At 35.8% G+C, this 24,332-nt stretch overlaps 1 protein-coding gene across 1 annotated transcript in view; it reads right to left on the bottom strand.

The window, feature by feature from the left end:
- Positions 1 to 24,332, bottom strand: part of LOC103254746 (sushi, von Willebrand factor type A, EGF and pentraxin domain-containing protein 1-like) — a gene marked incomplete at its 3' end in the record, with an annotated part of 86,717 nt that overhangs the window by 32,936 nt on the left and 29,449 nt on the right. The window contains exons 2-3 of the mRNA XM_008052747.2: positions 21,084 to 21,339; positions 17,771 to 17,947 (exon numbers count right to left, since the gene is read on the bottom strand). Coding sequence (XP_008050938.1) covers positions 17,771 to 17,947; positions 21,084 to 21,339 — 433 coding nt within the window. The remainder of the gene's footprint in view (positions 1 to 17,770; positions 17,948 to 21,083; positions 21,340 to 24,332) is intronic.

Raw genomic sequence — 24,332 nt, 5'->3', positions numbered from 1 at the left:
TTTCACGTCGGTGTATGTGACAAGATCACTTTGGACGCCTTTTGAAGAATGACTTTGGAGTGCAATACCATTTCATTCTCAAACTAATAGTATGATACAATCACTCCCACATATTCCTATTCATAAGGTGATCTAGGAAGAACTTTAACATAATTATTAGTTTGTTTTGCTTAACTGTTTTTATGCTTTCTTTATAACTGTTTCTAAATTTTTTATTCTTTATTGGCCATTAACCATTTTTTTTCATTTTACTTTTATTTCAGTAGAAGTAAAGTCATCATTGGGCATAAGGTATGGGGAAAACTGACATCAATATACTTCTGCAAAGGGTTTCCCTAATTAGATTAGAAATAAAGAGCAATATAATTGTTGTATTGATATAAGCAGCATGAAAATATGTGTTAACAGAAGGGAAATAATGCACATAAAAAGCATTTGCTTCTGCGAAGATATGTGTAGTTCTCCTTGATTCTACTGCTAAATACAACTAAAAATTCTAGACATTATATATATACATCATATCATATATACATATTATATATATGTATTATATATATATTTTACATATAACATATAATAAATATAAAGTGACCCTGAACTGTGGAGATGAGAAGGCAGAATAACTAGGTCCCTAGTGTGAGCTCTTGGGCTTTCTTTTTTCTCCTATATCTCAGACTTGAAGTTGAAGAAGACAGCAGCCTCAAAATATCAATGTGTAGTGACAAAAATAAAACAAAACCACCAAGAAAATCTGCTATCTCTAATCAAAAATAATGAGGAAAAGAGCAACATAGAAAGAGAGCACTTTTAGACAACAATGCCCTGCTCCTCTACTCTAGCTAAATACCACAGAAAAAAGCTGTGACCCAACCCTAGCCAGCAGAAGCCAAGTGGGAAGCCTAGATTTCCATTCTTGGAAGAGTCATGCATCCAAACACTTTTGCTGAAGTATCAAAGAAGGCCAAGTCGGCAGATGGAGCTTTTCTGCCAATGAAGATATCAGGGATGGTGATTGTGTCTCACTTCCATCACCCAGAAGTAAAAAGGCATCCATTTTCATCCCTGCTGGGGTAGTCTTCAAGAAAACTTTGTGGAGAGTTAGGACTTTCACCAACCATCACACCAAGCAGTTAAGATGTCCTTGTGATGTCAGTGGAGGACACGTAAGGAGCAATAATGAGGTACTCCTCCCCCTCCCAGCCAGGATAATATCAGTGAAAGCTTAGTGAAGAGCCAGAACATCCGTCCACACCCAGTAGTAATGAGGATTCTCCCTTCCCCACCAGTGGTAATGGGGGTGAAATGAGGAACCTGGATTTCTAACTTCACCTGGAAGGAACAAGGCAGTGTTCCCCATCCCCTTTCCTCTGCTGGTTGGTGTCATAAAGCTGCTAAAATAGAGGGTTTGAACATGATCCATAGTTACAGAACATAATATGAAAATGTCATAGGTCTTACCAAGTTCCAGTAAGATCTCTAATTGAATGAAAAATTACCATCAATAGAGGCCAACACAGAGAAGACAGAGATGTTAGAATTATCTGACAAAATTTCAAAGTATCCATAAAAAATATGTTTCAGGAAACAATTACAGATATTCTTGAAACAAATGAAAAAATAGGAAGATATAAGGAAAAAGCAAACAAACACTTTAGAACTCAAAAATACAATTACCAAAATAAAAAAACTCATTGGATAGGCACAACAGCAGAATGGAGAGACAGAATGAAAAATCTGTGAACTGAAAGTTAGAACCAAGGTAGTTACTTAATCTGAACAACAGAGACTATAAACCAGAAATATGAATAGGTCTCAGGGGCATGTGGGACTACAACAAAATATGTAAAATTCATTTCATAACAGTTTGGGAAGGATGGTAGAAAGAGGATTGAACTGAAAAAGCACTTGAAGAGATAAGACTGAAATTTTTCCAATTTTGGCAATATATATAAGCCTACAGATTCAAGATGCTGAGTGAACCCTAAACAGGATAAAACCCAAGAAATTCATGCCAAGACACATCATAACTAAATTACTGAAAACTACAAAGAAAAAAAATCTTGGAAAGTAGCCAGAGAAAAATGCCACTATAGGGGAAAAACAATTAGAAAGAGCAAATTTCTCATCAGAAACCATGGAGGCCAGAAAGCAGTGACAATATATTTTTCAAGTGTTGAAATAGAAGAACAGACAACCCAGAAACCTTTACTCAGCAACAATACCTATCAGGAATGAATGGGATATCAAGACATTATCAGCTAAATTTGTCACCAGAAGCTCTTTCCTAGAAGAGTTACTGGAGATGCTGAGGCAAGAGGATTGCTTGAGGCTAGGGGTTTGAGACCAGCCTGGGCAACAGAAAGAAACATCATCTCGAAAAGAAAAAAACCCATAAAAATATTAGCTGGCCATGGTGGTGTGCACCTGTAGCCCCAGCTACTCAGGAGGCTGAGGCAGGAGAATCATCTGAGCCCAGGAGTCTGAGGCTGCAGTAAGCTATGATCATGCCACTGTACTCTAGCCTGGGTGACAGAGTGAGACTCGATCTCTAATAAATAAATAAAAATAAATTTTAAAACAGGAAAAAGAGTTAAGAAAGTTCTCTAAGCAGAAAGAAAATATTAAAATAAAATTCAGGGCATCAAGAAGAAAGAACATGATAAGTAAAAATATGAGTAAATACAATACATTTTCCAATTCTATATAATTTATTCCAAGAAATAGAAGAGGAGGGTACATGTCCCAATTCATTGTATTATCATGATAATATTAGTATTATCCTGATACCTAAGCAAGTTGCAGAGATTACAAATAAGTAAGCAAATGAAAAAGACAGATAAATATCTCTCAGAAATATGGGCATAACAATTCTTAACAAAATATTAGCAAAAAATAAATCTCATATATATGTGTATACACACACACACACACACACACACACACACACACACACACACCTCACACCATTCTTACAGACCAAATGAGATTTTCTTCAAAGATGCAAGACTGGTTCAATAGTTCAATATTTGGAAATCAATCAGTGTATTCTATCATATTAACAAGATAAAGAAGAAAATAACAAAGTCATGTCAATTGCTGCAGAAAAAGTTCTACAAATAAAATTTGTCACACATCTATGATTTTAAAAATCTCTTAGAAAAGTAGAAATAGAGGAGAATTTACTCAACTTGAATTCCTTGATGAACAACTTCAAAACCATACAAATATTGTATTTGTTAAAGGACCGAATGTTCTTCCCTATGATTTGAAACAAGGCAATTCTTATTTAACATAATGATGCGACTTCTAGCCAGTACAGCAAGGCAAGAAAATGAAATAAAAGGTATCTAGATTAGAAAGGAAGAGATAAAATTGTTCTATTTGTAATTGATGTGATTATCCTTATGGAAAATTTCAAGTAATCTACGAAAAACAACAACAGCAACAACAACAAAAACTCTCCTGGAACTAATAGGTGAGTTAAGCAAGGCTGCAGAATGCAAAGAAAACAAACAAAAATCAATTGTGTTTCTATATACTAGCAGTGAACATGTGGGACATAACATTTTAAAATGCATTTACAATTATTTCCAATTGCTCAAAAATAAAACATTTAGATGGAAAGTTAACAAGGTGTGTACAAAACTTATATGATAAAAACTATACAATGCTTATGAAAGAAAGCGAAGACCTAAATAAACACATCATGTTTATGAATTAGAAGATCCAACATAGTAAAAATGTCAGTTCTCCTCAATTGATGTACAGATACAATACAACTCCTAAGAAAAGTCCAGAAAGATATTTTGTAGATGTAGACAACATTATTCTAAAATGTATATGAGAAAACAAAGAAACTGGAATAGCTAAGACAATTTTGATGAAGAAGAATAAAGTGGAAGTAATCAGTTTATCTGATTTCAAGACTTACTATGTAGCTATAGTAATCAAGACTGCATGGTATTGATAGATAGAGGGAACAAAAAACAACCCAGAAATAGAGCTACACTAACGTGCCCAACTGGTTTTGACCAAAGTTGTAAAAACAATTCAATGGAGGAAAAACAGCCTTTTCAAGAAATGGTATTGGAGCAATTGCACATCTACAGGACAAAAATTGACCTAAGGCTCACATTTTATACAAAAATAAACTCAAAGTGTATCATGGGTTTAAATATAAAAATATAAAACTTTTAGAAACAAACATAGAAGAAAGTCTTCAGAACCCAGGACTAGGCAAAGAGTTCTTAGACATGACATGAAAAGCATACTTCATAGAAAAAAATGTAATTAAGTGGACTTAAACAAAATTAAAAACTTTTACTCTGTAAAGGCCCCTCAAGAGAGTATTAAAAAACACAAGGTACAGAATGGAAGAAAATATTTGCACACCACATATCTGACACAGGACTAAAATACAGACTGTATATAGAACACTCATAATTTAAGAATAAAAAAGCAAACACCCTAATTGGACATGAGAAGACAGTTCACTGAAGAAGTTATACAAATGACAAATAGACATACAAAAAGATGTTCAACATGATTGGTCACTGGGAACACAGAAAGTAAAGCCAAAATGGGATATCATGACACACTTACCAGAATGATTAAAATAAAAAAATAGTGACACCACCAAATGCTGGCTAGGATGCAGAGAAACTGGGTCACTCATACATTTCTTATGGGAATGTAAAATAGTTCAGCCACTCTGGAAAACATCCTGGCAGTTTCTTAAACAAAATATGCAACTACCGTACAACCCCACAATTATACTTCTGGGCATTTAGCCCAGTGAAATAAAGAATTATGTTCACAGCAAAGCTTGTACACAAATATTTACGGCAGCTTTATTCATAAAAGCCAAAAACTGGACACAATCCAGTTGTCTCTCAACAGGCAAATGGTTAAACTGTGGTATATTTTATGAAATATACTACTCAGCAATTAACGGTGGTATATATTATGAAATATATTACTCAGCAATAAAAGTAAACGACTTATTGATACACAAAACCACCTGGAAGAATCTCCAGAGAATTTTGCCAAATGAAAAAAAGCCAATCTCAAAACGTCACATTCTGCATGATTCCATTTATATAACATTCTTGAAATGGCAAAATTACAGAAACAGAGAACACATTGGTGGTTGCAATAGGTCAAGGGTGGTGGTGGTGGTGGTGGTTATGGGTTGGAGGGAGTGGTTGTGGCTCTGAAAGATAAACAAGAGGGATTCTTGTGGTGGAGGAAATATTCTGTACCTACCAATGTGAGTGTCCTGATTGAGATATTTTATTATGGTGCTGCCAGATGTTACCATTGGGGGAAGCTTGGAAAGGATGCAGGGGATCTCTCCATACTATTTCTTAAAGCTGCACATGAATCCATAATTATTTTAAAAGATAGTATAGTAAATGTTTTTTTAAAGGCAGAAGACAGAGAAGCAAAATTTCAAGATGCATCAAGAAATATCCAAAGTAGAGAAACTGCATTTTGGAGATTACCATGTCCTGGTTGCTACAGAGGTGTGCTTGGTTGAAGGTCAGAGATATATTTTTATGCCTAATCATTACTTTATAGACACCTAAATACATATAATAAAAAACAATGAAAAGTATACATTGCATACTTCGTAATGATTAAAAAGGTCAATTCCTCCTGCATAAATTGGCTTTTTTATTCATATATTTGTATAAATAAAATTTTACACCCTATCATGAGGGTCAAACAATTCTCTTTCAAATTATTCTTAGAAAATATATTTTTTTCTTGTTAGTATCGGTAGAATTTCATCGTGTTTAAAAAAATGTATGTTTCTCCATTAAAATCTATTGATTTTAAACTATTTATCTTGCCAACTTGTGAATCTATATTATTAATGTTAGTGGTTTTCAGTTGAGTTTTTGGATTTTTCAAGTAAACAATAATATAGCATGCAAATAGTAAAAAAACTCCCTTTTTGTTTCAAACATTAAATGATAAAATAGAGTAACTGTGCTTTATTTATTTTTATGGTTTTTGTCTCAAATATTTCACACAATGTGTACTTGATTTATTTTTTCTTATAAATTGTTCTATAGTTCACACTTTGTTTCTACATAACTGCTTCTATATTTCGATAAGATTTGTAAACCTTGAGTTTTAATGGAAAATTCCTAACGGCTAACAGTATGCCACATATAGTCATAATGGCTTGTTTTATGTATTTGTTAAATGCTTGTTTAAATAGAAAAAAATTCACAATACCTTAGAATGCTATGCCTTGCCCTACTGTATGAATTAAAATACTACCCCAAGCCACCAATACATGCAAATAGCTTTAAATACACACATGCGCACTACCATGCTTTTAGGAATAAATTTGGAAACATTCTCAGTAACCAGATAACATGAAAGAAATACATGTGTGAGTAGCCATTTCCTATTGTTGAACTCTGCCTTCCAGATGGCTTACTTTGATACTAAGCCAGTACTTCTCAGGGTCAGTAGCCTTTATTCACATTTGTTTCTCCAAAAGAGAAATGGAAAATTCCCAGGAAGTTGGGAACCAAGCAGAGTTTCCATATGCCGTGTTCCAGTATCTAAACACATAACTTGCTTTATTTACTCTTTCATTCATTCATTCACCAAAACTTTATTAATGCCTACTCCAAGTCCATGAGCTGTATAGCAGAGGTTATCAAAAAAGAAGTGTAATCCTGCTCTAAAGGAATTCACAGATTAGAGAAAAAAACCTGCCCCAAATTATAATACTACATAGGAAATATGAATAGAGTGAAGATATTTAAGAACCAAAACAAAAAACAAACAAAAAAAACACTAGATCTAACTGTGTCAGGACTATAAATTTATGGAAGAAGAGATGAAAAGGAAATAAGCGAAGTGAGTTTGTTGTGAATCCTGAAGGACCCGTAAGAACTGAACAGAAACACAAGGCATGGGATATTTAAGGAAACAGGAACAAAAATGCACAAACATGGAGCCATGAAAGGGCTTGAGGTGTCTGATCAGCCACCAGCAGCTTGGGGTGGCTGGAGTCTAAGATGCAATGGTCATACCCAAGAGATCATTCAACCCTGGAAGAATCACATGATTGTGATATTTGTTTGAAATCTATTTTAAACAATCTCAGTATTATTGACACTTGGAACTTATCAGGGGCTATGTGGGGTATTGTAGGATGTCTAGCAGAGTCCCTGGCTGCTACCCCCTAGGTAACAGTAGCTCCCTTCAGCTATGTTAACCACATTTCCTCCATATATTACCAAATGTCCCCTGAGGGGGCAAAATCATTCCCTGCTGGGAACCACCACTGATGGAGCACAATAATTTACTCTAATCAAGCATTTAACACACATTTTAGCAAATTTTTACACATATTATCTCATTTAATTTTTTATAAAGATCCTACTATTATTAATCATTATTACTATTTTATAGACTAGAAAATTTAGGCCCATAGGGCTCAAAGAATTTTCCCAGATTAACACAGTAAGTACTTAACGTGAATCAGGTTCATGACCAGGATTTATGCCACTAACTACTATCAATGACTATTTAGGAGTACATGGTTGCATAGGAACTGACTCTCACACACACACAATCTTTGAATTTTGATATCCTCAAACCAACCCCCCAAGGATACGTGGGGATGACTCTGTGTATTGTGTGTGTGTGTGTGTGTGTGTGTGTGTGTGTGTGCACATTTTGGCAACACCAGTACTTAACACACTATCAGGCAAGTCATGTTTTCACTGAGTTTGGAATGGTGGGCAATTTGAACAAGCACAGCCTAAATTCCTCTAGATTGGGCTATCATTTTCAAGTTGCTAACATTGGCTATCATCTAAACTTGGCTAATAATCTAACATTTAGTGAACATTAATCCCAACCAGACTCTATGGAACCAAACACCAGGGATACTAAGCTACAACTTAGAAGCAATTGTTTATTTTAAACATAGCCTGGAAATAGAAGCAAAATATTTCAGATCATTTGTTTAATGGATGATGACTGAGCAATGAGTGCTATGGATGGATTACAAGTAACACATGAATTCTGGAATCAGAGAGATCTGGGTCTGCATGCTAACTCCACCTCTTAAGAGTTCAATGATGTTAGGAAAATCTAAATTCCAAAAATTGTTTTCTCTTCCACAAATGAGGAATATACATAGGCAAAAACTTTGCAGGTAGCATGTGGATGTGGCATGGATCATTTTAAGACAACCAATTTCCAGAGCCTCAACATTCATTTGTACCTAAGTTTGGTATCTGAGAAAGTGTCTATGGCAACTTTTCACAATTGCCCTGTCTTTCATTTTTCAAAATAAATAAGCACTTCTCACTCCTCTAAATTTTACTAGAGTGCATTGCCCCAAAGTGAGATATGTCCAGCATTATTCAAAAGCTTGATATCTGAAAGTCTTTCTTTAATCAAGGCATTATAAGCAGAGCCCTTAAGAAACTTTTCTTAACTATGGTCACTATGTTGTACAGCATATTTCTAGAACGTGTTCATCTTGCAAAAATAAAACTAACAGGTAGTTTTTTAACAAGACTAGTAAAACCTTTTTGGAGTGCCTCCCAGAAACTGAGAAAGTGAATGATTGTAATGATTGGGTAATGACTCCTTTTGCATGTCAAAAGGTTTCCATTTCTTCAATTTCAATAAAATTGAAAAAGGACATAAGGGAACTGTCAGCTAATAGATCATCTATGATACTTTTTTGATGACAGATAACTGATGTTATTTTTCACATGCAACTCAGGAAGAACTCCAAGAATTGAGAGACATCAATTTAACACAACTCTTTCAAGTCCTATATGAAGAAGACTTTCAGCATTAAAATTTATAAAAGTGAAAAGAGTGAAATTGATGCTATATGCTCTCTTAATTGAATTGTGAATAATAAAAATCCATGCATAAACTCATTATTTATCCATCTCATTAAGAAATGAATTTTCAATGTATTTTTATGTGTAAAAAGTATCAAAATGCTTGACAAATTATATGCAAATAGCAATTGTGATAATAATTCAGTTTAGTAGCAATTTTGGTCACAAAAACTTAAAAGTAATTTCAATTTGTATCCACACTTTGTACAGCAAATAAGTACAATGCTATGACCAATAAAAGGCTTTAGAACAAAAATACATTGCATTAGAATAGAATTATGTAGTGGGAGTGAAATATAAGATAACTAAGAAAATGAGAAACTATGCAAAATTTCTGCATTAAAAAAGATGATTGTTAACAAATAGATATTAGAAAAATCAGATTTGCTGGAGTATCTAGATTTCAGTGGGTACATTTAAAAGTGATATAATAGTTTTATTTTAAAATGGAAATACAGTATTGTGGAATTGCCATCTTTTAAAATCTTACCAAAAAGTTTTAGATGACACTTAAAAATTCAAGGAGGAATACATGGATTTTTCTTATTTTTTAAGGGGTTGCATGAGCAAAAATGTCTGAAGATTACAACTTAATAGACATTAAATGTTTTCCCTTTGTCACATTTTCATTGTTACTGGAAAGAGTCTCTTAAAATTGGTCTGGGGAAAAATAAGATTTTGCAATTCTCAGCAGAAATTGGTCACAATCCTTATCTTGACAATTCTAGGCTACTGGATATATTTTTATGATTATTTCTAAAAAGCACAATACACTGACTTTGGGGGTTTGTCATACTTCACACTAATGGTCTCATACTATGTGTTTTCCTGTTATAAAGTTGTGATAGACTGGAAATGCACTGTTAGGGCTGAACACTTACCTCATTCAACAGAAAACGAAACAAACTAGCCTAGCCTAGGCAGCAGTTACAAACTCTTCTCCTTAAGTTAATGGGACCAGTGTCAACATACTAGCAATATTCCCTCATACAAAGCAAATAGGAATACATTGTACAAATTCTTTACATCTTACAAATCCGTTATTATGTACCTCTGGGAATATTTTCGGAAAAAAAGTTCTGCTAACCTGTGCTTAGAGAACAAGATTTCCAAATGTTTTGATTTCCAGTCAAGAATTTCCAGATCTCTTTGTCTTTTCTCTTTCCAAAGAAATGATATAATATTTAGACAGGAAAATGTGTGTGTGTGTGTGTGTGTGTGTGTGTGCAGGGTGGGGTGAGGATTTGTGTGCATATATTTACATGTTTAAGAAGATGCTCCCACATAAATATTCCAGTGATTCTCTTTCTATAGGGTATTCTTCCTTTATGAAAAATAATGTAGCTGGAGCTTTGGCTAGTGTTATCTAAACCTCATCATTGGCTCCTATCCAGGTATAATTTTCAATCTGCTCACTATTCCAAGTACACTGAGATGAAGTCAATCTCTGCAAAGGCACAGTGTCCTCAAGATGCCTATTGTCTCTATCTCTGTGCCTTTTAAATCCCTTAAGGGAAGATTCAGAACAGCTGCAGCTGCTTGGATTTACAACAAGACCTCACTGACTACTCTCAACTGATTTGATGATTTACCCATCTTAAAACTGACTAATCTAGAAAATCAACTGCATAGTGTATTTGATTTGTTGTTGGCAAAGTTTAATCAAATGTTAATATTTTGCTCTCAAATAAACTAAACACATGATAAAAATTTCTTGCCATGTGTCTGTGATACCCAAGGCAGACGTGGAAACCATACAATTGCCTAGAATTTCAATAATGAATTCTTGTCAACGTAAGGTTCTGGTATTAATGTTGATCTCTTATCTACATCTTTTTTCCTGAGCACTTACTATGGGCTCTGAAGACAGACAGTGTGGATAAAAAATGAATGAGAAAGTCACTGCCTGTTAGAACCACTAGTCTGATGATGTAGGAATAAAAACAGGTGTGGTGGGAAAGGGAGACAGAAGAAAGATCTGAAAAGGTCTGAGAAGTGAGGTAGAATAGTGTCTGGAGGAAACTATAACTATTTCCAGCTTTCAGTTCTTTTGCAAAGATTGACTCCATTTCATGAGCTTCAAAGGATGAGCAGATTGAAAATTATAGCTGGATAGGGGCCAAAGATGAGGGTTAGATAACCTGAGTCCAGTCATCAAAGTCTTTATGCCACGCCAAGGAGCTTGGAGTTTATTCTATGCATGAGTCATAATTTTAAGGCATTAAGCAGGTGTGTAGCATGACCAGAGTTGCATTCTACAGAGCTCTCTCAGTTCTTTTCCTTTCTAGAATTAGATTGAGTTATATGAAGCTGCTATCTTGTAAGTTGAAATGATCACTTATTGATGATCTCATAAGGGTCAAATTAGTACTTAACAAAATTTGTACCTAACATATATTTCTTAAAATATGGAATCCTTCATAAATTTTCAGGTCAACTTTGCACAGGAGCCATGTTAATCTTCCCCAGACAGTTCCAATTTTAGTGTACGTGCTGCTGAAGCAAGCACTAAAACAATATTTTTACTGGTGAGTATATTTGCTAAGTGTCTATATCTATGATTGACTAGATTCTGGAGCTAGACAATTTGGGTTCATATCACAACTCTGCTAGTTGTATGACCCTAGACAAATTGCTTAACCTCTCACACTTTTAGTTTCCTGATCTATAAAAATGGAAAAATACTTCAGCCAGTTATTGTGAAGATTATATTGTTAACATAAACAATACTTGTCTGGCATACAGAAAGCACTATTTAATATTAACTATTATATTGTTATCAGTTAGTGCTGCCATCCTCACTATCAACATCATCACCGTCCTCACTGTTCAAATGTCTATATTAAAAGTGAAAAACAAAGAAAGTAATATTCATAACAGAGACAGAAATGAAAGTAACACCTTCTTTTCATCAGACCGCACAATTTTGCAGTACTCTTCTTTTAGCTGAAGTTTAGTAACTAATCCTAGAAGTATATTTTCTCCACACTTTAGACCTAATTATGTGGTGTGAAAATATCACTGAATTTCTGAGTCATATAAAATATTTGCAGTAAGTAAAACTGAGCTACATGGGTGTATATTATATAAAGTATATATGTACTAAGTATGAAGTATATAGGTATATATGTGTATAGGTGTATATATATATATTTTTTGTGGTAAATCAATGCTTTGCAAAAGGTATATAAAAAACATTGATATGATGTGAGTGCTCCCAGACAATTTCCATTTCCGGTTCCCCAACAAGCAATGTAGAATTAAGAAGGAAGGACAAAAGGACAGAGAGTTTGAGTGAGGGTTTTGGAGGAATGCAGCCATGTGTGTATGGAGGGGGGATTTGCAGAGCCAAATACAGGAGAGTTGTGGCTTCTAAGGGAAAGGGCAAACGAAAAAAGGGAGATTTTAAGAATTACCATGATCTACATACCCGTATTTTAGAGTGAGAGAAAATCAAGCAAATGATTTGTATTATTTCAAAATTTATTTTGGTTGCAGAACTGGATTTCTTAGCCTGGACCACTGTTGTGATGGTTTTATAAGTATTAAAATTGTGTTAAAAATTCTCTTTCCCTAACAATATTTTTTGTGTTCATTTAACTTCAAATATAGTTTCTGTGTTCAGCACCATTATACAAGTGAATGATACAGGCATAAGCAGTTTTGGTACTCACTTCTGTAAAATCTATTAGCACATACTCTCCAAGAACACTAGCTAAAGGCACGTGATTATTTTGAAACCAACTCATAGAATTTTTGAGCCAAAGGAAATTTTTTTTAAAAAGTCCAAACATATAATGTATTCTAAAATTGAACTATTTGACAAAGTATTACTTGTCAGTGATTTCTAACAAATACCTTCAGGCTTGCATTCAAGTTAAGAACTGATTTGGAAAAGACCTACAATTATTAAAATATTTTTGTACATCAAGATCTTTTCCATGAAGCTTCTTACTGTGACAGTAGTGCTCATTTATAGGGAAGTCACTGCATTGGCCAGGACTTTGGGAGCTTATGGTTTGAGGATTCAGATAGCCCAGATTGCCAATCTCCCAAAACAATGAGGAGAAAGGAGATCACATGGTGGTCAGCTTTCTTTGGTCTCAAGGGTACCCTTTGAGACAGACTGTTATAAAGAAAGAAGTCTGGACTGGGAATCAGGAGACCTTAAATCTACTTAAGCCCTGCCACAAATTTACCCTCTGATCATGGGATAGGGCTTCCTCATCTTCCAGAAGAACAATGAGAAAAACCCTAGGACCAACTCCAATATTCTACTTTTCTATTAAATTAATTAACAAATAATTTGTCTCAGCATGTGACTTTGCCCTAATCAAGGCAAACAACCTCTACTTTCTCAACATTCAATGGCACATCATCATATCAGAAATGTATTCAACCTTTGGTAAGTGCAAGGACTCCTGATGATGTTCACTTACATGGATAGATCTTTCTCATCCTTCCCACAGCACAATTTCTCAATTTCCAGTCTAACCAAGAACAGTGAAATTTATAAATATATGGTTGTAACTTAACCTTCAAGGATTTCATACTTGAAGTAATTATTTTAATGTTCATTCATTAGCTTTCTCATAACAATATTTATATTATCTCATAATAATGATAAATAATAAAAGTCACCCCTGACTGAGAATTGATGATTCAGATACTATCCTAAGCACTCTAAGTATATTCTCAATAACTAACCCAACCACTTACACACACACACACACACACACACACACACACACACACACACACACACACACACACTTATCTATCTATAGACCCATATACATTTATATATATTGATATCTATATATATTTATATATACTTATGTACATGCATATAGATATGTAGTATATATGTTTGTATGCATATATATGTAGTGATATCATTTTAAAGTCCATTTTACAGAAGAAACTGAGAATCCAAAGAAATTAAGTTGCCCAAAGCCACATAGTTTATAAACAGCAGAGGTCCAATTTGAGCCAGATATTTCTGCATTTTTAAACATTTTGAGCATAGTTCAGCATCTATGGCCTCTGGAAAGCAATGTATAAAATAGTTATTTTCAAAATATGGAAAAAATAAGTGGAGTAATAGCTTGGAAATAAGACTTAGAAAAAAATGTCCTGCATCCTTCCCTGGGTTCTGCTGATGCCTGGATATGTCATTTTGAGCAAACTACTCATCTTTCCTGGGGTCTCAATTTCCTCTTGTAGAATGCAGGATTTAGAGCATATAAAATGTCCTTTTCTGTCTTTCTGGCTCAGAAAAGGAATGATTTACTTCTGAAAGGCATTGTTTCTACAGTAAAGATAAATACTCAGAATTCCAACTATTCAGAATGAAATTTAATATCTTTTCTTTGGGTATGAAATAGCTATGGTCTAGTCATCCTTCAAATAGGAGCTCTCTTACTTGAACCTTCCATGGCATCTACTCTTCATACCATGGGCATTTTTGTTTAATAGTACATGTCATTGTTTGTGATCACTGATTGGTTTCTGTAGTTAGACTGTCAGTTCCAAGATAGTGGTGATTACGTCTGTCTGCTTGCCATTGAATGCTTACCTCATGCCTAGCACTGGGTATGGCATAGAGAAGGTGCTCGATAACACCGATTGACCAAATGAGTTTTAAAGGAGCTCATTGCTTCCAGGTTTTCAGTATTAGATGATATACCGCTAAGATTTATTTCTGCTTTCCTGAAAGAGTGTAATAACGAGTCTTTCAAGCCAGAGGAACTCTATAATATTTTCCCTTAGCTCTTAGTATGCCAGAGAAGCCAGTGGTGCTGTCTCCTACAACTACACAAAGACACGATGCATGTCTTGGAGTTCTATTACCACTTTTCCTAATCTTGCAGACACAAATACCGAAGGTGATCATATGAACATTTATATCAATACAACTATTTAAATCTCATATAAAAGAAAGTACTCCTGAGTACCAGTAAGCTAAAACTAACTAATTTAAGTGAAGAACTGGATAAACTAACGCTTTTATGCTTGGTGTTTGGGGTTAGAACCAGCAGCAGAAATGCTCTAATCTCCTCTGCTATGTGCTAATGATGGGCCCACCCAATTGCAATACATTTGATGGACTGCTGTGCCTTTCAACCTGGAAAATGCTACTGGCAGCAGGCAAAGCTACTTGGGTAACTGGGGACAGTGGGTTTGTGAACTGCCTCCTCTCTCTTCCTGTAGCTTATCCCGTGGGATACAAGACTCTAGTGCCTAAGAACAGTGGGAGCCGCAGCACAGAGTGGCTGAGGCTGTAGGCAGCCACAAGGCTCGTTGGCAGGGAGTAGTTCAGTCTAGGACCACACGGAAAGCAGACATGCTGACTACAGCATTGAGCATAGAAAAATGAGCTCCTCTGCCTGGGTTTGGTGGGCTAGGATGGGGGAGTAAGGGAGCGAGGTTGGGGAGAGTGCCAAGCTGGGCTGTTGATGAGAGTGTGGGAAGATTCAAGGGGAGGAAAAACAAGGGGAGGCACTTTGCCAACTCAGAGGCAGTTGGGCTGATTTTCCCCAACCCTTTGTTCTGCCTAAGTGAGAAATCCTGCTGGGTGGGGTGGGAACAGAGCCAAGAAAGGAATGATTCTGCTGGGTGAACATGGCTAGTTGGACCCAGGAAGGATGTATCTGCCAGCTGGGATCAGAGCCAAGGGAGGCAGAAAAAATTAAGGGAAGGGCATGAGGGGCATCAAGAATAAAAGAGAGTAAAAGAATGACGCATGAGGAAGTGAAGTGTTCCACAAGGAGGAGAGAAGAAAGGAGAAGAGAAGTGAGAAACCATGTTGAATAGATAGGGAGGAACCATGTTTCTGTGTTGCAGAGCAGACTTATCTACCGAATGCCAAAATAAAATAACTCTCACATGAAACAAGCAATGAATGACCACATGGTACAAAATAGAGTAAACCTATTCCTCTTTAACTTCCCTGGTGGGTGTTAATTTCCATGGGGATATAGTTTTTAAAAGCAGCAAATCTTGGGAGAGTTGTAAGCTATTAAAAAACACTGTTGCTTTTTAGGTAAGAAACAGAATAAACAAAATGTTACCCAACACAGAAAAACCACATACTATTTCTAAATATTAGATATTTCTTAAAATATAATGTAGAGTATAAGAATCCTAAATTGTTCTTCTTGCTTCTTTAATAAAATATAAAAATATAAAGATATTCTTTTGAGAAAACCTAGAGAAGAAAAAATCACAAATGTCAATGAAGTAAATTCCACTTATTAATATTATTTTTAATTGACACATGACAATTGAACATATTTATGGGACACAGTATATATTGAAATATGTATACAACATATAATGATAAATTAGGATAATTAACATATCTATCACCTCAAACATTTACCATATCTTTGTGTTGAAAATATCCCAAATCCTCTCTCCTAGCTATTTGAAAATATACAATAAATTATTGTGAACTATAGTCACTCTACAAGGGTATAGAAGAACTCTAGAATTTAGTCTTCCTGCCCAGTGATAGTTCTGTATCCATTAACTAACCATTTCCTAGCCTCCCACTCCCTACCCTTCCCAGCCCCTAGTAACTACTATTCTACTCTTTACTTCTATGAGATGAACTTTTCTAGCTTCCACAGATGACTAAGATCATGTGACATTTTTCTTTCTGTGCCTGTCTTATTTCACTTGACATAATGTCCTCCAGGCTTATCCATGTTGCCAAGAATGACAAGTTTCCTTATTTTTTTATGACTGAATAGTATTCCATTATGTACATATATGGGGTGCCAAGAAAAGCATACACATTTTAAAGATGACATTCGCTTAAAAGATGGTATTAATCATATGAATGCCAGCATCACCGTGCAAGAAGCAGAACAAAGAAAGTGGCAGAAGCATGGTTGAGAATACATCATACCACATATGGCTACCATAACTTAGTTCAACTTTGAAAAGTAATACATTAGATCACATCTCTTAAAATATCCATTTTTTTGTATCATGATATAATATAATATAGACATATATCCCATATATATCATATATAATAGATAAAATATATATGTATCTATATTTTTTTATCCATTCATCCAGTGATGAACATTGAGGTTGATTCTATATCTTGGTTATTGTAAATAGCGATACAATAAACATGAGAGTGTAGATATCTCTTGGACACACTGATTTCCTTTCTTTTGAATATATAGCTCATAGTGGGACTGTTGGATCATATGGAGCTTTCTTTTGTTTGTACAACTTTTTGATGAACTTTGTGGAGAATTATGAAAAGCTTAAAAAACCATCAAGTAAATGTTGTATTTTTCATGACAGGCTTACAAGTTACATGTGGAATGGGGACCAGAATTCCATTGGCTTTAATCTCATAGAGAGACTGAGGCATATTTTGGTATAAGTGCCCAGAGAACAGATTTGACTATTTTATTAGAAAAATTACAAATAAAACCCCCTAAACCTTTCCCCTCTCAGTTCTGAATCTAGGCTTCAAGAGGCTACAAGCTTCCATTCTCCCTCTTGAAATCCTGCCATCACCACCTAAACAAGCTTGGGTTAGCTTGATGGAGTATGAAAGGCCACATAAAGGACAGCCTCGTTATCCCAGACAAAGCCATTTTAGATTAGACTAGAGTCAGACTCCTGAACACGTAAGAGAATCCAGCTGAGATCACTCAGCAGCCTACTGGACTCACCAATGATGGCAAATGCATGAGTCATCACAGCAGAGACAAAAAAGAGCTGCCTGGGTGACCTAAGACTCACGAGCAATAACAAACACTCTTTTAAGCCATTGAGTTTTGGAATTGTTTGTTACACAGCAACAGACAAGAGATATAGTTGCACACACAATGGAGACTCACCTGTGCATTCATACTGCAGGCCCTTCCCATAATACCCCTTTTCACAGATGCACTCAAACTGGCCCGTGTGTGTCCCACATTTGCAGCTTGCCATTCGATCACAGCAGTCTTTGCCGACTTCACAAAGATATGAGCAGTGGGACATATCCTCTTGAATAAAACTCCCAGAAGGTAGATCTACCAATAACATATGACAGAGCAATAAAAAAAATGAGTAACAGTTGAATTTTACATTCTCCAGTCATTAAAATTTAAATGCAAGCTGGAGAAAATATCTTTTCATATCCCTCTAATTCCCTACTGCTTCCTACTCCCACCCAAACATGAATGTGTGTTATTTGCACTACCACACTCTGGGAATTTGTTTCAGCCAGTTAGGTTATTTCAGTCTGGGACCTCATCATAAGTTCTCAAGGCCACACAGGGTCAGGCAGAAATTAAGTCCTTTCACAAGGAATCTCCAGATGCAGCAGGAAGTAACACAGTCAGTTCTACAGGTCATTCCCCTGGCTTCCAACCAGCAGCGTTCCACTGTCTCTAGATGAGGTCAGGCAGCAGTAACTAGATTTCCAAAATACTTGTTCAAAACTAGAGATAAAGCCACGATCTTGATCACTGCATAAGGATGTTGATTGTGAGCTACATTTATAATAAAAACCATCACTTCTATAGTCATTTGATTAAAGATTTAAAGAACAACTGCACTATATAAGCTAAATAATAAAACTAGGATGTTATTTATACCTACATTTTAAATAGTGTAACACGTGATATACATAGAAACCATTCTTAGTATTTGAGCATGCTCTGCAGTGAGGACTGCTGAGTCATTCAGAAGGTACCTTGACAGGGCAGGGTAAGGTTGAATATGACTGCCCCAGAAGGGATGGGAATCAGGTATAGTAAGTCCATTTATTCTGCTTAAGAAGTCCAAAAGTCTGTGCCTAAATTCCAGTGCTAGGTGGATGGGCCTAGGTGCAGACATAGTGGTGGACCCATTAGTGGTTATTCAAGTGGGTGATTTTCAGCAAGACACATGGGCTGCCATGGAAAACCTGGGAAAGAGATTGGTGATGGCCTCAATTATGGAACAACTGTCCCTTTGCATTTAGATAGTGGCAAATTAAAGGGAAGATGCTAGTCCCAAGGGAAAGAGATCAGCACAACCAGGCACTCTATTAAAACTCCATCCATATCTGTAGTGTGAGTAAAAGATCTGCAACCTAGGCCCCTAGACTTAGACACTGGGCCACACACAGGCCTATTTAGCAGTAGAGCAACTCAGGGAGCAAGAAAAAAAGACCTGTCAACACTGATGCACTAGCATTCAGGTCCTGAAGAAAGATAAGTGGAGGTATGACATATGGGGAAAACTGTTATTTTGTAACTATTGAGAATGACCAGACACACAAATAGTCTTGAGACCAAAAGTGGATCCACCCACTTTCAAATATCTTTAGAGAGTCTCGCTTCCTTTGATACAATAATGCTTCTTCATAAAAATAAAATTTCTTCTTAGCAAATCTGAAAACTCAACCAAAGTATTACACTTTCTGGATATTAGTTGAGTGTAATAAATGTAGTGTCTTCTAAAACCAAAATCATTCCCTTGAAGGCTGTGTTCTACCTAGTCTCTGTGTCAACTTGTATCAGGGCAGAAGTCCCCAGTCCTACAACAGAGAGATTAAGACTGGAAATTTATCCTCTGCAACACAGATAATTAAATGTATAACATTATAATTCTATCTAGTAACACCCATTATCCTCAACTCCAACCATCCCGTTTTCTCACTTAACACATCACTTTTCCTAGAGAAAAAGAGAAACAAAAGTAGTCACAGTTACTGAACTTCTACCATGTGCTAGATACTCTACTTGATGAATTTTAAACATTTTATTTAATCCACCTGAGCAAACTATGTGATACATACTACTCTCCATTTTGAAAGGAGAGAAAACTGAAGCTCAGAACTGTTAAATGCCTAAGGTAATTAATAATAAATAATATTAATCATTTAAAAATAATAATTAACTGTCACTGTGGATAGTTATTTAGAAATTAGAATAATAAACCATTAATAACTTTCTAATCACTTCATCTGTCTTAACCCATTTAATCCTTGTAACAATCTTATGAAGTGGGTACTGTTCTCATTCCCTATTCTACTAACAAGAAATCCTAAGGAGTATAAAAGACAGATTATCTGTCAAAACCCATTCAAGTAGAAGGTCACAAAACTGAGATTTAAATCCAAGCATTCTAGATTTTTAAGACTTAGCTCTTAAAAACTAGACTTTGTTAAGTTGCAAGTCCAGAACTTAAATCCAAAACCATGCTTTACTCCCTAAACCTATTTTCTTGTTGCTTTTCAGCCCTGCCCTAAGTCCCTGCTCACTTCACTAAGATGCTAGCCACTAATAACTTTTGCCAGCATCATTTCTCAGAAACTTAAATTTGTGTTTGCTGTATCCATAGCTATGGTGTGGTATCTTGTCCTAAATTATTGTCTTGAAACTACAGTAGGACTAACTTATAAGTAGGGCTTATTATGAACATCACTAATTTCTTGGAACCTCATTAGCTATGATTTTCTCTTCAGATTGACTCTTTCACGTGGATACCTGCAAGGAGCACACCTAATCTGCCACATCACTTTGATCTGAGGCTAGATATCTTGTGATCTCCCCCCGAGTCTGCATTTTCTTCTGGTTCACCAAGATAGGAAGTTCATCTAACTTAAATTATACAACAAAACATCCTTATAAATAATGTACAAAAAATGCATTTGCTGACTTTCTTTCTTTTTGGGGTTAATGCTCTTAAGCTTATACATAAGCAACTTATCTTCAAGTTGTCAGGTTAAGAAGTAAGTGTTAAGTATTTATTGTTCCTGTATCTCCATGTGTATTTCTGGAAACATTCTGATGAGATTCACTGTGCATGTCTCTGAATGTTTACTTCCTCTGTCCAGATAACTGTAATATGTCAAGTCTTCCCACTCTGTGTGTGGCCTCAAAACACACCTAAATTCATTCCATTGATTCTAATGATTCTAGGTGGGAGCATATGGATATACTAGTGAAAATATATCACAGCTGTTAAGAAACAAAATAAAACAAATACTCTTGTTGCAAAGTCAAATGCCATCTTTATGAATTCTAGTATACTTCATGATAGCCCAAGGACACATGGGGATCATGCTCAGGGAAGACCTTGTGACAGCTTGATATTATCTTTCAGTGGGTTCTAGGCAGCGAGAGAGAAGGAACCCCATTTAAAGATTTATTTCTTATGTCATTGGGTTTCTATTACCTTCATGCAGTGCCCGACGAGCTAAAGCCTCAAATTCTTCAAAACTATGGAGCAGGTAACAGTGCTCCTCCTTTGGACTGGAAGCCATGTCATTCAATTCTCGAATGTTTCCTTGCCATATGCCAAAAGTGAAGATCTCCACTCCAAAATCTCGCAGTAATGCTGCAATCGGTCTAGGGTCTCCCCCATTGGAATATCCATCAGTAATAAGGAATATCACTTTTGTTGAGTTTTCTCTAGAGTGACGAAGAATTTGCTGTAATGAAATAAGGAAAGTTAGTTTGAGTTTATATTGTATTGCCATACTATGTGCTTTCATTTACTCAAGGCAGTACTTGTAAAGATTGCTAGTATTTTACAGAAGTGAGGAATGGAAGCCCCAGTAAGTAAAAAGAAAACAAAAATAGGCATAGACTAGAGCCTACAACGAACTCCTCGCTGAACTGCAATAAAGCTCAAAAGCGTTTAAAATGTATCATTATCATGATCATCACCATTATCATCGTTGCTTATAAAGTATGCAGATAAAGAAAAGCAAATGTTTACGGAATGAATTTTTAATTACTATTATTACTGTTGTTAAAGCATTTTTTATTGATTCTCAGGCTCTCAAAATATGAACCAAGTCTGAGTTCCATGTATCTATTTCCTAACATATCTATCTATCTATCTATCTAGCTAGCTAGCTAGTTAGCTATCTACCTACCTACCTATCTCTCTAAGCAATTGCATGATCACGCACTAAAATCCTAAGGGGAAGAATATTTAACAGACTATGTCTTTTCCAGAGTCAATAATGGCTGATCTGCTTCCTATATTTGTTTTTCCACTGCCCCTCCAAAAATGTAGAATTGATTCAATACTTCATCTTTTTGGACCACCCAGTATTAACATAAAATTAGCTGTTTTTGAAGGTGTCTTATCTTCATGAGAAAATATTGATTTACTAAATCTGACACTTGGGTTTTATTACTTTAGGACAAGTTAATTCTGTTTTACAATGATATATGTGGTTCCTTTTCTATAGATAAAATAAAAAATGAAATCATTTAAAAAGGCATTCTATTATTGTCATTGATACTTTGTAACAGCAAACCATAAAGGCACAAGAACTCCAGTGGTGAATCTGGCATTTAATTCAATTTACTGTTGTTATTTTTCATTAAAAATGGATAGAAAAGGAAAAAAGTGCCAAAGCATATTTTTGACAAGTTCTTAGACAGAACTCATGGTTACTAGGTAATAATTTTTTAAAACACTGCATGTCTTTCAGGAAGGTAGATAAGAAGAGCAACAATTATATCCTATGCTTTATTACAGTTAAAAGGAGATATTATGATTTTTAAAAAATGTTTGACTCAATTTACTTCGAGGAGCAGACTCACTGTAAGATTCAGATCCTCTCAGACTGTAAGATTCATGTCTGTAGAAAGCAACTCCCCATTAATATATAATCCATGGTTATTAATTATAATTCAGTAATTCTAACCTAAATTTTGTAGTGTTTATGAGCTAAGGATGTTAAATATGAATTTAAAACAAATTAAATTAAAGTAAAAATGACTCCAGAAAACATCTGGAAATTCAGCAATTTGAGAAGAAGTATTCAAACACTTCACCCTACCGCTTCTCAAAAACCAAATAAGAGCAAGGAAAATAGCACAGATGGGATCATACTGAAGACAGGCCTAAGGGGCAGCTTCTGCAACAGAGCAGCATGTGAGATGTTACCAGAGACATTCCCCAAATACACACACCAAGGAGCCCAATCAACAGTCTCAAAATTCTTGGCTCTTAAAGTTTAAAAAGCTGCCCTCTTGATGAATGACAGGAATACTTGAAATGAATGCTTGATGAGTGTGAAATTTTTCTAGACATGAAGTAATCCCTGAGGAGAGGCAGCTGTGTGACCCTGAAAACCTCACCAATCTCTTTACACCTTCCAATTCAGTCACAGAAGAGGTGACTAACAAGCATCCTTTTAGGTATGGATGGGGACTACTTCCAATTTGGGTACTTGGGATGGTGGGAAGTTCCAAAGAAGTGCCCTTGGTTACAATGATATGGGGCAATAGAGTATATGTGGGTGGTGAAGGAGAGAGGACCTGATGAGTCTGTATTCCTAGAGAGGTGTAGGAGAATGTCAATGCAATTTTAAGACTCCCATAGGAGTCTTGCAAGAGTAAGAGTGTGGCAGTGGATGATGCCATGGACCCTCTGAGCCAAAAGCTGGAGAGAGATGTATATCTCTTGGGCAATATCCGTATGAAGAGATCCTGGAAGCCTCGGGAAACAGCTTCATCAAAGGCAACAAAACTAGCCAACAGACATGTTGATGACTGACAATGGCAATCATGATCATTGATGAAACAACTGTGCATTTCAGAGGATGGAAGCACAGGACATGCCAGAGCTGAGAGGTGAACATCCCTCTTTTGCTACCACTTTCCATAAGCCCCAGAGCTTAGACTCTACTACAGGGAGGAAGGGGAGAGAAAAAAAAAATTCCTGAATGTGACTCAATTTTCAAAAGCAAGTGCTTGAGAAACTTCTGATTTTGAATCTGCTTGGATGCATCTAGATAAAGTTTTCTGTCATCAGGTGGATGAGGTCTCAAAATGTAAATTACTTTTAGTATTAGGAAAATAGATAATTATTTTTGTTAATCCTAATCAGTAGATGGTAACATATTTTTTCTTTTACATACACAGTTTCTCTTTCTAATCGAACCTTATATCTCAGAAAGTAAGTAGAGAAAATCTTTTGGAACTCTGCCATCCCCATCACTTTAGAAAGACAGGCAAGGGCGAGAGATGGACACTAGGGTAGGGAGAGAAAGCAGTCACTCTATCTAACCTCTTTGCAATAATTCTTAAAGATCCAGAGGTGACATAGATTTCAAGGGTAGGAAAGCTTCAAACAGAAACCTGGTCTTCTCCTCAAATATAACCTCCTTGAAAGCAGTTATTTTTTATTTTTTGTTGAGTTGGAGTCTCACTCTGTTGCCAAGACTGGAGTGCAGTGACTGCTCCCGGTCACCGCAACCTCGACCTGCTGGGCTCCGGTGACCCTTCCACCTCAGTCTTCCAAGTAGCTGGAATTACAGGTACGCACTACCACGCCCGGCTGATTTTTTGATTTATTGTAGAGATGAGGTCTCACTGCCCAGGCGGGTCTCGAACCCACGGGCTCAGGCATTCCACTCACCTCAGCCTCCCAAAGGTGCGGGATTACAGGCTGAGCCCACGA

This window comes from Carlito syrichta, unplaced genomic scaffold, assembly GCF_000164805.1.
Source record: "Carlito syrichta isolate Samal-C Ts95f unplaced genomic scaffold, Tarsius_syrichta-2.0.1 Scaffold287436, whole genome shotgun sequence".
Classification (NCBI taxonomy): Eukaryota; Metazoa; Chordata; class Mammalia; order Primates; family Tarsiidae; genus Carlito; species Carlito syrichta.
Note: the sequence above shows the minus strand (reverse complement) of the source record. Positions and strands in the feature narration are given on the sequence as shown.